This window comes from Malus domestica, chromosome 12 (genome assembly GCF_042453785.1).
Source record: "Malus domestica chromosome 12, GDT2T_hap1".
Classification (NCBI taxonomy): domain Eukaryota; kingdom Viridiplantae; phylum Streptophyta; class Magnoliopsida; order Rosales; family Rosaceae; genus Malus; species Malus domestica.
The window spans coordinates 20,687,310-20,702,320 of NC_091672.1; the positions used below are offsets into that span (position 1 = coordinate 20,687,310).

The 15,011-nt window shown below is 35.6% G+C and overlaps 1 protein-coding gene and 1 pseudogene across 1 annotated transcript; one reads left to right on the top strand and one right to left on the bottom strand.

The window, feature by feature from the left end:
* The first annotated feature begins 194 nt into the window (after positions 1 to 194).
* LOC103439832 (dolichyl-diphosphooligosaccharide--protein glycosyltransferase subunit 4A-like) lies at positions 195 to 913 on the top strand. Its single transcript, XM_070808986.1, has one exon. It carries the CDS (start codon positions 740 to 742, stop codon positions 860 to 862), a length of 123 nt encoding a protein of 40 aa, XP_070665087.1. The 5' UTR covers positions 195 to 739; the 3' UTR covers positions 863 to 913.
* Positions 914 to 6,093: 5,180 nt separating this feature from the next.
* LOC114820009 (uncharacterized) lies at positions 6,094 to 9,127 on the bottom strand (annotated as a pseudogene).
* Between the last annotated feature and the right edge of the window lie 5,884 nt (positions 9,128 to 15,011).

Consider the following 15,011-nt stretch of genomic DNA (forward strand, 5'->3'; position numbering starts at 1 on the left):
GCATTTTTTAAGTTTTTTTTTTTTTTTATCTTTTTGCTACTGGAGAAAATAAGAGTTTTGATTTGTTTTTTTTTTTTAGTACATCGATATTTTTACACTAAGGGAAATGAGAGTTCGGCTAAGCCACACAATGGGCAGCCTAATTTGGAAACGAATAGATGTAGTAATATGAGTTGGATACATGTTATGAACACTTAACATTTCCGATTAATATACAAGTTATGAACACAACCCGATTTCCTCTGTATGCTTTATTTGTTGATTTCAATCGTTTCTGCGATGTTGCTTGTTTTCTGGTTGATAGTTTTTGAGTTTGAACTTCATTTAGATGTGATCTTTTTGTAGGGTCAACTAGGGCACGTTTTGATAACCATGTCATTTTTGGTCTTTTAGTTTTCATTTTTTGTGCTTTAGATAGATGAAAAGCATGTGGGAGAAGTGAGGAGCGGAGAAGGATGAAGGAAGGTGATGGGAGTGATGATGGAGAAATAAAGGAGATTATGTGAAAACAAAAACTTGAAAGTGAAAACAACTTAAACTTTTTTACAGTTTTTGGGTTGTAGTTTTCATTTGTTGTGTCATTCCCTACACATTCCCTTTCACATTTATTCCGTCATACTTCCTTCACCCTTATTCCGTCATCTAACAAGTGTGTGTAGGAAACCTATTTAACAAGTATTTCACATGATATTGAGGAACACTGAATTCTTCTGCTAAACTTTCTAGTTTTTTTGTTTTGATGTTACAGATGATGGATGATCAGGACCTGGGCTTCTTTGCCAATTTTCTCGGCATCTTCATATTTGTACTGGTAATAGCGTATCATTATGTGATGGCCAACCCAAAATATGAAGGCAACTAATGATCTGTTTCTTTTTTATGTATTTGCAATAGAGATGCAATTTTCTTGCGACTAATGGAGATTGTTGGAAATTATATATTATAATATGAAATATTGTAATATATAATTTTAATAATTGAATGAAAAATAGTGTTAACCAATTTCTTAGAAACGTTATGTTGTTTAAGTGATATTCCCTTGATAAGTGATGTATACTTATAGTGAAAAGTTACATCTCTTTAATAAGTAGAAGTTGGATTCTATATAAACCCATGAAACCATTGGTATTAGATATAGAGAAATTAGAGTTAATTTTTACTCTTGAGAAATAGGGTTTCCCCACTTTATTTCTCTCATTCTTAGTCAAACTCCGAGTCGTGTCTTGAGAGTACGGAATATATGAAGTTCGCCAGAGTCCGAAGATTGAAGTGCTTTAACTTCGGATTATAGATTGTTGAATCCTGGGAGATAGACGCCTATCGAACTACAAGCACAAGAGTAGGGGCGAAATTCTATCTTTAGAACATTGCATTTATGCAAGCCTCAATCTCCAAGTTTGTCAGTTCTCTAACTTTCACTCTAGTTGTTTATATTAATCTCATATATAATTGATGTTGTGAATTTCTTTATTATTATTGTTATTATTGGAATTATATTGTTATTTTTCATATTTTCTAATATTGCTCCAACAATCTAAAGATAGAATTTTTTTCTCTTGCAATATTAGAGAGTATGAGTCTGAGTACGTAATAGAAGAAGTTAAAATCAATAACATTGAACGTAGCCCTAAATGCTAAGTAGAAGAAATTCTGATGTTGCTTTGGAAAATTTGTGGGGCTGGATTTTACGTGCATATTGATGTATATTAGTTTATTTGATGTGCTTGAATTCTTGATATATACAATAATGTCTGTATGTTGCCACACTAGTGGAAATTGCATTGTGTATATACTAGAAGATGTTTTTCGGTTTTCATCTGGCAGTGATATGTGTGCTTTCATTGTCTGCATATGTATGTTACAACATATATGCCTTCTTGCTTGGTTATTCTCACTAAAATGAATCTGCCATGCGTATGAGATTAAAAGAATTAATAAATAGATTTTTCTACATTTGACAGTGATAGGGTATTGATGTCTTTGGCCATTTACCACCATGTTAAAATTTGAATTGTCATATGGGCTGATGCCCAGAGTGTTTCTTTCAAAGAACAAAATTAAATTATTTCATGAGTTACTGATAAGTGACCTGGATATCTCCATGAAAAGGTATTCGGTACTTTAACCAATCAGTTTAGTGTGGTTCGTGGTTGGGGCTGAAATCAAATATGGCTATTCTAAATTTTCTTTGATTATCATGATTGGTTTTGAGACATTTTCAGAGAAAACATGGATATATTGATAATATATGTTACACTGCAATCATGAATCTTTTGTTTCACATATGCGATTCTCATGATTCAATTGCATCATTCATGAATATCTGGCAAGTATGTTTGGCATTGACTTTTCTATTAGAAAGGAGGTGACGGTTAAGGTTAAATGAAATGGCTTGATTCAAAAATTTGCATTATTTGCAAATATAAAAGGGCAATAATGTGTACCAGTTCGTGGACTGATACAATGTTTCTTTCTTGGGACAAAGGAAATCAATTTTTGATTGGGCACGAGGATGATTAATCGGGTTTTGTTGAGAAAACCCTTATATTCATAAAGATGTCAGCGAAAGCTACTACCCAAATAAAATGGGGTTGTTCTAAATTTGTATTGAAACAGTTTGGAAAACTCCAGTAGAAGATATGAACCCAACTTCCATGGTATCATAGAATATAAGATGATTATTCATATTTATTCATGGAAAGAATGGAATACATATGAAGGAAATTGAACAATTACTCAGGCATATGTGTGCATATGCAAAATTGGGTTTAGTCTTTAGTCATGGTCAGTCATGATAAGAACCCAGAAAGTGGATAAATTTGGCTTTGAGAAGCAACGAAAATAAAATGATAAACTGAACTCATTTTAGATGAGTTATCTGCCAACGTCGAAAAACGCTTATTTAATTATGGGGTCAAAGTCCAAGACTTATATTGAACCATGTGGAGGTTAAGTTGTAGAAAGATGCAACTATTTAACAAATGGATGGTTTTGTAATGTGGTGGAATTGAAAATTGAAATCTGCCATGAAATTCAAAGGAAAAGCATGTCATTTGAAGTGTTGCTTTTGATAGTGAAAGGGTATGACCTTTCCAACTAGTCATTGACATATTCAAATGTGTTCATGGGCTGGTATGTATACTTCTACATACCGACTGGATGTATTATCATATAGTGATAATAATGTTGCAAAATCATTTATATGCTTTCTTCGAAGTGATATATTTATAAATTATAAGAGACTCAAGATGATATTGAGTGTCATTTAAAATGATATTAATATAAAGAAATAATCATGAAAGTGTGGGGGTCTTTCAAAAAAGGACAAAACCATACTGAAAATGTAAAAGACATTTCGCAGATTTGAATTCGACATAATGATGCTTATTAAGTAAGCATATGATTGGACATGGCCATTGGGTCATGCATGTTGGTCATAGTAAGGAAAGAATGAAAGCCAAGAAGTGATTTTCTCATAATTTCTAGTGAGGCATGAATGCCTAAAAAGATAGATAAAGTCTATCTTAATTGTTCCTTACTTCTTAAAGTGGAAAATGTGATCGATTTAATGATAGCATTACAAGAAACTACAATTATGAAAGAATTGTGGGGGTTGGTTAAAAGTAATTTGCTAATTGAACGACATTTAAGATGTCATCTCCTGTAATGAGTAATTGTTTAAGGTATGGCAAGATTAGAGACCTTCTTACAACTACCTTAAATGTGGGGGAGTATGCCCAAGTATTAGCAAATTACTAACTAAAATCCCAACATGTACGGTTGAAGACTTGACATTGTAAATCAACTACTCTCGTATGAAATATAATTTCATAAGATGGATTGTGCACATCATTAAAAATAGTCAACCTAGTAGTGGATCCAATTATTAAAGGTTAGACTAGAGAGTAAGTTGATCATCGAGAGGAATGAGGCTAAAGCCAACATAATTAATGAATCAGCCGAGCGGAAACCTAACTTAGTTGATTGGAGATCCCATGGTCTAAGTTCAATAGGCAAACTGGTTGGGCATGATTCAAAGAAATTAACACACTATATACCTCATTCCTATGGTGGAATAAGTGTGTTGTCTGCAGAAGTTTTAGGTTGTATATTTATACTTAATGACAATGATATCTTATAAATAAGAGGAATAGAGCAGACTATTCTTAATCAGTGGTCACCTATGTGAGAGTAGAAGTGGGTCGCTTCTATGAGAATGAGATGGCTAAATTCTCTAAAGCTCTCATGAATCCGGGATTTGTTCAGGACCAAAATGAACACAACCGTATGAACCGGAATATATTAGGATTAGTGATGTGTGTTGCTTATTGTCTCGGTTTACTACTACGGTGAACAGTTCAAGATTCTATATTCACTGCGTCACCAAGTAAATCCGATAAGTATTCACTAGGGTAGGTTCAAGTCCAAAAGACACCTCTCCCAATGCATCTCTTGTCCGCCTGTACTCTCAAATTCTTCCTAATTTTTCATTCATGTGGGGGATTGTTGGAAATTATATATTATAATATGAAATATTGTAATATATAATTTTAATAATTGAATGAAAAATAGTGTTAACCAATTTCTTAGAAAGGTTATGTTGTTTAAGTGATATTCCCTTAATAAGTGATGTATACTTATAGTGAAAAGTTACATCTCTTTAATAAGTAGAAGTTGGATTCTATATAAACCCATGAAACCATTGGTATTAGATATAGAGAAATTAGAGTTAATTTTTACTCTTGAGAAATAGGGTTTCCCCACTTTATTTCTCTCATTCTTAGTCAAACTCCGAGTCGTGTCTTGAGAGTACAGAATATATGAAGTTCGCCAGAGTCCGAAGATTGAAGTGCTTTAACTTCGGATTATAGATTGTTGAATCCTGGGAGATAGACGCCTATCGAACTACAAGCACAAGAGTAGGGGCGAAATTCTATCTTTAGGACATTGCATTTATGCAAGCCTCAATCTCCAAGTTTGTCAGTTCTCTAACTTTCACTCTAGTTGTTTATATTAATCTCATATAAAATTGATGTTGTGAATTTCTTTATTATTATTGTTATTATTGGAATTATATTGTTATTTTTCATATTTTCTAATATTGCTCCAACAAGGAGATATCCTATTAATTTGTAGCGTGAACTATTTCACAACGGATGCAGCCTGATTTACGTTATACAATATGACTATGTTCTGTTATACACATTATTTTCTTCTCTATTTTATATGTGCTTCACATTTAATTTTCCACACCTTTGCATTATGAAGGGTGTTGTCCGTGTTCGGATTGTGTTTTGAAGGTTCCCATTGGCTGTGGTAGTGAATCAAGTGATCTGTTGTTCACAGAAACTGTGAAAAGCATATTTTTAGGGTTCACCGAAAAGAAAATTCTTTTTGGTGCATTGTTCAGGAAGATTAGGATTCATGGTTATGTATATGATCTAACCAAATTACAATGTGTACTGAGGTCATTTGAAGATTGGCAAATCTAATAGCATTTGCCAATTAGTTAGATGTATTGTTAAAGTTAACCATCTCTCATAGGAGCTATGTGTTATAATTTTTACTCTCCTTTAGATCTTACTCTTTCACGTATCCAGCAAAAAAATAAACTTAGCAAATTGGAGAATAACTAGAACCACACAAGAATTATATACTGATTTGGCGGAACTTTTGCCTACATCCAGTTGTGATTTCCCTAAGTAGAGAAACCACGGCTTCTTTGATTAACAATAGAGTTACAGTATTTTTGCAAACCCTAGAACTAATCCCTCTCTTTCATGCGGCTCTCTCTCTCTTTCCAGGGGCCGTCTCTAGCTTCACACACTTTCCATTGCCTTGCCACACCCTATTTTTAAGTATAGGGTGGTTTACATGCCTATTTTATGATTCGTTTCTTATTCTAAAGAACACTTTCTTTCCTTTTCCAAATTATCTTCTAGGATTCCCAATTTAATTGTACAAGAAAACTTTGATTCTTTCCTAGTCCTTTTAATTTTATTAAAAGAATCGGTACACCTTTAATTTTCTTACATAACACTAAACAAAATAGGACACTAACTGTGAGTCTATGACGAGCCAAAATCTTAAACACTATGTAGGCGAGTTCAATTTGACTAGTTTTCTCACTTCTTTCTTCATCTCCATTGTTTCTCTCATCACGCTTGGAATGCAGAATCTCAGGCTAGTCAAACAAAGAACCATTTGGCTCTTATGTTTCTCTTCACTGTCACTAGTATGTACCTTGTCAGCCACTTCCTGCAAATGTTGAAGAAAGCTACTCACAATAGTCTCAACCTCTTTTTCATCAGTACAATCCAAAGTCGCAAATCCCCTTTGTGGTTTGCCTAATTCACTGTCACTTTCCGACATTGTCTCGGATACCGGCAGGGACTTGATCAAAGATGCCTCCTCAAGGCAACCCTTTAGCAGCTCTAGATCAACATTCATTTGTTGCCTTAGTTCCTCCCAAACACCTCCAAGGTTCTGCTCTACTTGTGCGATAAACTCCATCTTATAGGCAACAAATAGTAAAAGATCAGCGATTTTTGATAAAGACCCTAGGACCCGATTGTAACCGGCACCCTGGAAGGGCAAGAACCAGCAATTAGGCTCTGTTTCAGCTTCTTGGATGAATGTTTCTAGTTCTTTGATATGGGACTTGAGCTTCCTCTGCTTTTCCCTTGATGAGTAGATTTTATATTATATATTTTACCCTAATCTTAGTATATTTTGGTTAATATTTTGGAAGAATTTTGATACTTTGAATTGTATTTTCAATATAGGACTTTCGACTTCCTCTGGAGCAAAACAGAACCAAATGGACGAATTTTGGAGTAATTCTAGTTGGAGGACGTTCGTGAGTCACTTAGCTTGATCGTATCAAAATTTGGGATTTTTCCACCAAGCGGTTATTTTCTAGCGATAAAATAAAGGAGCAATGCGCAGTGCTGAAAAATGACGTTTTTGGGCTTAAATTGCGTTTTTGGAGCCCAAGATGACATCGGATGGGTTCGTGGCCTTCTGGAGAAGTGTTCAGAATATTCCAAACATTAAATCCACCTATATTGGTCCAGTTTTGGAGCAGCTTATGGGTCCAAAACGTGACTATTCAGATTTTAGGCGAATTTTACCATTTAATTTAGGGTTATGTTTCCTATTTTATTGGATTATTATTTTTAGTTTCCTAGGGGGAATAAAGGACCTGTTTTTAGGGTTTGTGGAGAGACTTAGCAGATATATTGCTTGGCCATCTACAATTTTTCTCTACACTTTATTTTATGCAATCTTGGAGACCGAGAGAATTGCTAGGGTTTTGGAGATTTTCTAGTTGAAGGTGTTTTCAATCCTTTTCTTAGTAATATTTTCTATGATTTCAATTATGAATATGCGTAACTAATTTTTTTTGCTAGGGCGAAGCCTTGAGCCTTAGCATGAATATGTTATTTTTATTTAATTGCTTACTATTGATTGCATGCATACTTTGAATTGTTAATCACCGGGATAAAAACTATCTAATTGTCTTAATGCCTAATCACCATTAGGATCTTTAGGAAAGTAATTTGATGCAATTTTGGTCGGAAGGTTCCCTGAAATTGACGCTGGTTTCTTGTGATTAATAATTGTAATTTCACTTAGATGAACAAGCACGTCTTAAGGATTGCATGGTTTTTCAAAGGGTTTTCATAAAGCATAATGAGTCTTTCATGTTCAGATTTGATTCGAACGTCTGGATGGGTTGCAAGTTAGATATACGTTCTATATTGGAGGTTCCAAGTAGAATATAAATTAGGAAAACCTAACCTTCAAAGTGGCATGTGTAAATCATAAGTAATTGGTAAAAGTTCATAGGATTGCTAGGTGATGATGGAACCCTAGTGTTTTTTTAATTTGATTCTTCCAAAACTGTTTTCTTTTTCCCCCAGTTCTAATATTGCAGATTGTTTATTTTAATTAAGTAATTTCGTTTTTATTTTAAGTAGGTCATAAAATCAATCACCTCAATTTCTACTTTACAATAATTAATTGAAATTTGGTTTGTTTCGAATTATTTAATAATCCCTGTGGAAAACAACTTTGCGAGATCCGTTTATACTACAACAACCTTGTGATTCTTGGAAGTATAATAGGAGTTTTTAGCTTATTCACATGAGTAGTAAAATCCCTATCATCCCTCAATCCTGTGGAAGCCGGTACGCAAAGATTTACTCCGATACAATCTCGAAGCGCCTCCATGCTTTGTGAGAGCTTATTTTTTGCTAGGGTCGCTGCTCTCATCGGATAAAAGACAATCTCTACTAAAAGGAAACAAAGCAGTCTAATGGATGCCTCTATCATTCTTGCAAATGCAAATTCACTTGGAGGACCATAGTTTTCCCTACCCAAGATAAGTAATGTTGCAATGGCTGCCGAGATCCCACCAGCTTGGCCATACATCTTGCTATGCCTAAGAAAATGGCAGAAAAAAAATCCAAGGTATGAGTGGTACGAGCTTGAATTTCTCAAGTCTTTGGAAAATAAATAACCATATGATTCCGTAGATCGATCCCAGTGCTGTTCCTTGAACTCGAGCATTTGTAACTGTGAATGTTGCTTGCCGTCCTGTTACAAAGCTGATGGCAATGGTGAGGCCTGACCAGTACCCGTTTTCCTTGTTATACAACAAGCCGAATAACACAACAAGGCCTAATGCAAGTGAGCACTTGAGAGCAAAAATTATACTCCTGGTACTTGGGATTATGTTTCTCCAAACACTTTTGAAGTTCCACCGCTGTTGATTTTGCGAATCACTCGGTTCTTGGTTAGGTTTCCTAGTGTTTCCAGGATTCCGGGCAATGGGTTGGTTTTCTAGGAGGAGTTCCACCAGCCAAAGGGTCAGCACAGAAGACAAAAGTACCTGTGTCGTGGCAAATATCACATGCCAACAGCTTCTCATGACGTCCCCAAGCATTGCGTCCGGGGCTATTAGGATTGTGGTCATGTACGAAAAGGACGGGTAGGTTATGTACTTTTTAAGTTGTGGAGGTCCATAGAGGACGGTGCAGTCGACAATGGTGCATGCCAAAGCCGTGCGAAGGGCGAAGCCTAGGCGCATCTGCCACAGCGATTGCGCTTGGTAATCCCCCATTGTCGTGGAGACAGATAATTTATGCTCACGGACACTGTGAAACAAGGAATTAATGGTGTGAATTCAGAGGGAAGGGTTTTTGCCCTTCAAGTGTTGGGAAGCTTGTTGGTTTTGCATACAACCTGATGATTGATGAGCATGCATGAAGGGTCGAGAGGAAAGGCTGGTTTGGAGGAGAAGGTGTTGTGTTTGGCTCATACATTTGTGAGTAATTATGAGTCATGTGTTAACAATAATGAAGTGACATGTGTTTGCTTTCGGTGGAAATCACATAGTGTGGGTTGCATGAAAGTTGCAGACAAAGTAAAAGCAAAAGTTTGGTGGACATCATCATGAGTAAAGACATAATGATGATACTTGCTTTTACTTTAATGATGATGTTTGTGGAAAAAGGGAAAGTTGATTCCTTTTTCTTTTGCTATTTATTTGCTAAGAACCGAAGGGAGAGAGAGAGAGATTTGGCTCTCTCCTGAGAAGACATCAGAGAGCATCCAAAGGGGGAGAGCATTCGGCTCTCTCATGGGAAAGCATGGGCACGGGTGAGAGAAAATCAAGAGAGCTAGAGTGAAAAGTATTCTAGTGAAAGAACTCTTGGGGTAGAGTGAGGCTCTTGGGAAAATTCTATGAGTGGGTGTGCAAGGGATTTGGGATTGGGTTATGTTGATTTAACTCATGTGTACTTGTACTGTTATTCTCATAGTGAAGAGCAATATCTCTCCGGGGACGTAGGCAGGATTTTTGCCGAACCTCTTAAATTTCTCGGTGTCTTTATTTCTTGTATTTTATCATGTTCAACTGAGTGTGATTTGGTGATGTTGTAATTTGAATCTCGTTTCCGCACTGATGAACGGGCCAAGGCACAACAATTGGTATCAGAGCTCGTTGGAGGCTTGGTTCGTTAGAGGTCTAGATTTGTTGTTCACCATGGAATTCTCAGTTGAGCAGTTTAATGGGAGATGCGATTTTACTCTTGGTAAATGACGCCTAAAGAAATGGAAGCCGTGTTCAGGGATGCTTGGATCAACTGCGAAAGTTGATGTTGAGGAAGAAGACAAAGACCTTTTTTCTTCTTCCCTCACTTTCAGATTCGTACGAGAACCTTGTGAAACTTTACTGCATGGAAAGTTACAGTAAGTTTGGAGCAGGTGCAAGCTTCTTTGGTGTGGAATGATACACAAAGGAGACCATGGATGATGGTGGGCACAAGACTGCTTAAGTTATTAAAGGTTGGAATCGTGGAAGAAAATTGGAAAGAGGATCTAGAGAGACAGCAGGTTCAGATCCGGTTCCGGAGGCAAGGGTCCACAGTGCTACGAGTGCAAGGCCGGGTTGTAGCAAGTTTGTGGCAGAAGACTTTGAGTATGTCCTCTAGGTACTCGAAACAACACTTCTCCTGGTGATGTTTAGTCTCAAGTGTTGCAGGGGTTTTGCAGCAGGTGGAGCTATAGGACTCACAAGTGATGAGATGGTCCTGAGGTAGGAGGAAGTATGGGAATTTTGTCTGGCTCGATGGGTTGTTGCTGGAACGGGCGCACTGACGAGTTTCCAAGTTGCAGACAATGAAGAGAAGGACCTGCTGGAGGAGACGAGGATGTGTCGAGATCATGTCTGAAGTTAAATGGTGATTTTTTAGCTTGTAGCAGCTGCACATGCATTGGCAGTGACTGAATCGGAACAGGACCAATGAGGTGGATTCAGAGTGTGCATGTTGGTACGTAAGGCCAATGGACTTTGGTGATGGGTGCAAGGATTTTTGCATGGTGTATTCGCCAAGGTGGAGATTGTTGTGTTTGACTCATACATTTGTGAGTAATTATGAGTCATGTGTTAACAATAATGAAGTGACCTGTGTTTGCTTTCGGTGGAAATCACATGGTGAGGGTTACATGAAAGTTGCAGACAAAGTAAAAGCAAAAGTTTGGTGGACATCATCATGAGTAAAGACATAATGATGATACTTGCTTTTACTTTAATGATGATGTTTGTGGAAAAAGGGAAAGTTGATTCTTTTTTCTTTTGCTATTTATTTGCTAAGAACCGAAGGGAGAGAGAGAGAGATTTGGCTCTCTCCTGAGAAGACATTAGAGAGCATCCAAAGGGGGAGAGCATTCGGCTCTCCCATGGGAAAGCATGGGCACGGGTGAGAGAAAATCAAGAGAGCTAGAGTGAAAAGTATTCTAGTGAAAGAACTCTTGGGGTAGAGTGAAACTCTTGGGGTAGAGTGAGGCTCTTGGGAAAATTCTATGAGTGGGTGTGCAAGGGATTTGGGATTGGGTTATGTTGATTTAACTCATGTGTACTTGTACTGTTATTCTCATAGTGAAGAGCAATATCTCTCGGGGGACGTAGGCAGGATTTTTGCCGAACCTCGTAAATTTCTCGGTGTCTTTATTTCTTGTATTTTATTCTGTTCAACTGAGTGTGATTTGGTGATGTTGTAATTTGAATCTCGTTTCCGCACTGATGAACGGGCCAAGGCACAATAGAAGGAATACATACATTATATATGCTCTCATGGAACAACTTGTATATTATATTTATACTAGAAGCTTGACCTAACTCAACATTTAATCACAGGCATATATATATGTTTTAATTTTTTTTTTATCTTTTTGCTACTGGAGAAAATAAGAGTTCTGAAATACATTAAAAGAAAGGAAAATTAGAGTGATATCATGTTTCAATTGATGGGTTGGCAAAAGGACCAAGTGAGTAAAACACACACTATTTGGCCCTTAAAATCTTGGAAAAGTAATTTAAAACTTAAGGCTCTTTTTATAAATTTGTGTTTTCTTCTTTTCTACTTAAAATTACCAAAAAAAAAAAAAAACTACGGGGAAGCATATGTGGGAGTAGCTACATTCGCTAGATTGAATGTGTTTCTTCCATGTGTAGAATATTGTTTATAATAAAAATAATCCTCGTTCCTTTAGTGTAAATATATGTTGCATAAAAAAATGGAGAAAGACTAAAAGAGAGAAAAAGTGAGAAAACAGATTTTAGTTTTTATTAGAAAAATAAACACATACCTACCTTCATGTGAGAAATATTAAAATTTTGCTTAATCTAGGTCATTAGCTACTAAAATCTCCTAATCAAAATTGAAGTTTGTAATATCTTTGTGTAGTTTGTTTGTCATTTTAAAGCTTATATTTGGTTAATTGCAGCATAAATCTGCCATCTATATTTAAGCTACTAGAATCTTATATGTCAATTCGGATTTTGTTTTGTTTTGTTTTTCTGCCCATTTGTCCTACAGTTTTCGTAAGCATCGACCATGGAGACTTTGTGATCGTTCCTTTCCTATAACTCAACATTTGAGGAACTACTTATTTAATAATTTGATTTACTCTTCTTTTCTTTTTGTTTGTTATGAATAATTTATGAATATATGTTTATAAATTATAGGGTTAAGTACAAAAACTACTCAACATTTTGGGGTGATCCCAAATTAATCTCAACCTTTCAAAACATTAACTACCTAACGTTTTGAAAATTAGACAACTAATAAGTTACAGGAACTTTATCAACATTAAGTGGTGACATTAATAACATTAAATGAGGTGGACAACTACTAAAGTTGGTTTTCACTAATTGACATCTTTGGAGTTCTAATCCTCCAAATAGACAATTTTAAACAAGTTAAACCATAAATTTGCTTAGCTACATCGCTTCAATTTGGAGATACAAATCTCTATAGGTGACTTGAGAGTCAAACCACGCTTAATATCCATTCATGTCATCCCTTAAGAGTGAGGATCCTCGCCGGATCCTCTTTGTGAGGATCTCGGGGATCCTCAAATCACATTCGTTCATCGTATATCGTGCGGTCAGAAATCATTGTAATTTTTTTTATTTAAAATTGAATATAAACAGTACTTGACGAAAACTGGCCGCACGATGCACGATGAACATATGTGATTGAAGGATCCGGCGAGGATACTCTCTAATCCCTTAATAGATGTCAATTTTTCAAAACTTTAGATAGTTATTTGGAACATTTTAAAGGCTAGGACCAATTTGAAATCACCACTAAAAGTTTGGTAGTTATCTACACATAACCCTAAATTGTATCCCAAGAAAGTGACATTGAAATTTTTTATTTTTTTAATCAAAAAATTATTACTACTTTAATTTACATTTAGGTGAAGAAGAGATTTAAACCCGAGACACAGAAAGTTGATGAAGAAATCACTAAATCTGTTACCAGGTAATCGACTACTTACAAGTGACTTGAAAATTTGATACCAGTAAAATAATTTTACCAGGAATGAGAATAGTTTTCATCACAACCGTAAATCTGCTACCAAACCCATTAATTATTGTGCCAGTCGGCTCCAGAATACCAGATTTTATGCCTTTGGAATCAGTTCTTGTGTACGTTTTCTGGACAAGTTAAATATTTGAGTACTGTTGAAGCTGCTTTCTGTAAAAAAGGAAGGGAATGGGTGAACCACAAACCAGCAACTAGATTATGATAAGTTAACCATAGTCATTAAGTGACTAATCACCGTATTAGGCCGGCCCTAAGTGACTGATCATAGTCACTAATGACAGGTCTATTAACAGAAAATGGTTAGTTGATTAGGGTCATAACCAAACTTGCAATTTTGTGCATGTGTACCATGTTCTGCTTCATTTCCAAGTAACTATTTGGAGGTTTGTGATCATATCTTAATTGGGGTTTTGTTGATTCTTAGAATCCATTATTGGGACAAAATAGATAGGGAAATGATTTCCTGCACTTTGTTTTCTCTTTTCCTTGTTTATTTTTGTCTCTTGGTTCTTCTTTAATTTCTTCAATCTAAAGGTTAGAAATAAGTAACGAATGTGCGAAAATTACTTCCCAATAGATATATTATCACATATGATGGTGGCCAATTGTTGATGTATGTGAAAGCATAAATTATGCAAATATGAATAGCTAAACAAACAATCTAGAAGCATTAACGGCTAATAAACACCAAACGCTTGTGAATGACTGTGACTAGTATTTTCCCTACCATATAGTCCATATCAATATGGCAATATCCAAGCTAACATGTCTTGTCAAGGAAGCGTTCTTAATTATCCCCGACTATATATCTTCTTGTATCTATTTGTTTCATCATGTGTACCGATTACACGACAAATTTTTTCCTTGTTCAGACTCAAAAGGATTAGGTTACACAACTACATTTACAAAAATAACAAAGCAAACCGTCCGTTCATAGCAAACAATCACCTTATACCAGAAGGGTGGGTTTTATGTTTGGCTCTCATATATAACCAATGAAAATAATGACTGTTTGGATTTATATGGTCGAAATATTCTAAGCATTTACTAAAATCTTCATTTCAATCGCATCATCCCTTTTCTTTTGTGTTATTAAGAAAAAGAAAGAGACTTTGACAACAAAATATAAAAAAACAAAGAGTTGGGAAAAGAAAATAAATAAGTAAAGATTTGAGAGGGAGATTCAACTCATGAGCTAACCACCACAACGATTACTAAGAAACGACAGCTGTCTATTGTATACGTTTGTGTTTTTTTTTACGAGGTAGTCTAACATATTACGTTACTTAATATCACCATACAGTTGGGCATGATTCTATAAATTGACAACTTTACAACATGAATGCCTAACATGAGGACATCTTTTTCTAGTGTGAGAGCTCCTAGTATGTTGTCAGGCTGTGAATCATAATCTGGCATTCAAATAAAATTGGGTAAAGTACAAAAAACTATCTCAACTATTGATGTCAAGACACTTTCATTCCTCATTTTTTTTAAATTGACAATGTCATACCTCATCTTTAGAATTTGTGCCAATGTTATACCTTCCGTTAGCTTGGCTATTTATTTCTCAGTTAAATGCTGACGTGGCTTGATTCGAGGCCCATT

Excerpts from the sequence above, each read along its gene's own strand:
- LOC103439832 (XM_070808986.1), top strand. The coding sequence starts at position 740 with ATGTTACAGATGATGGATGATCAGGACCTGGGCTTCTTTGCCAATTTT.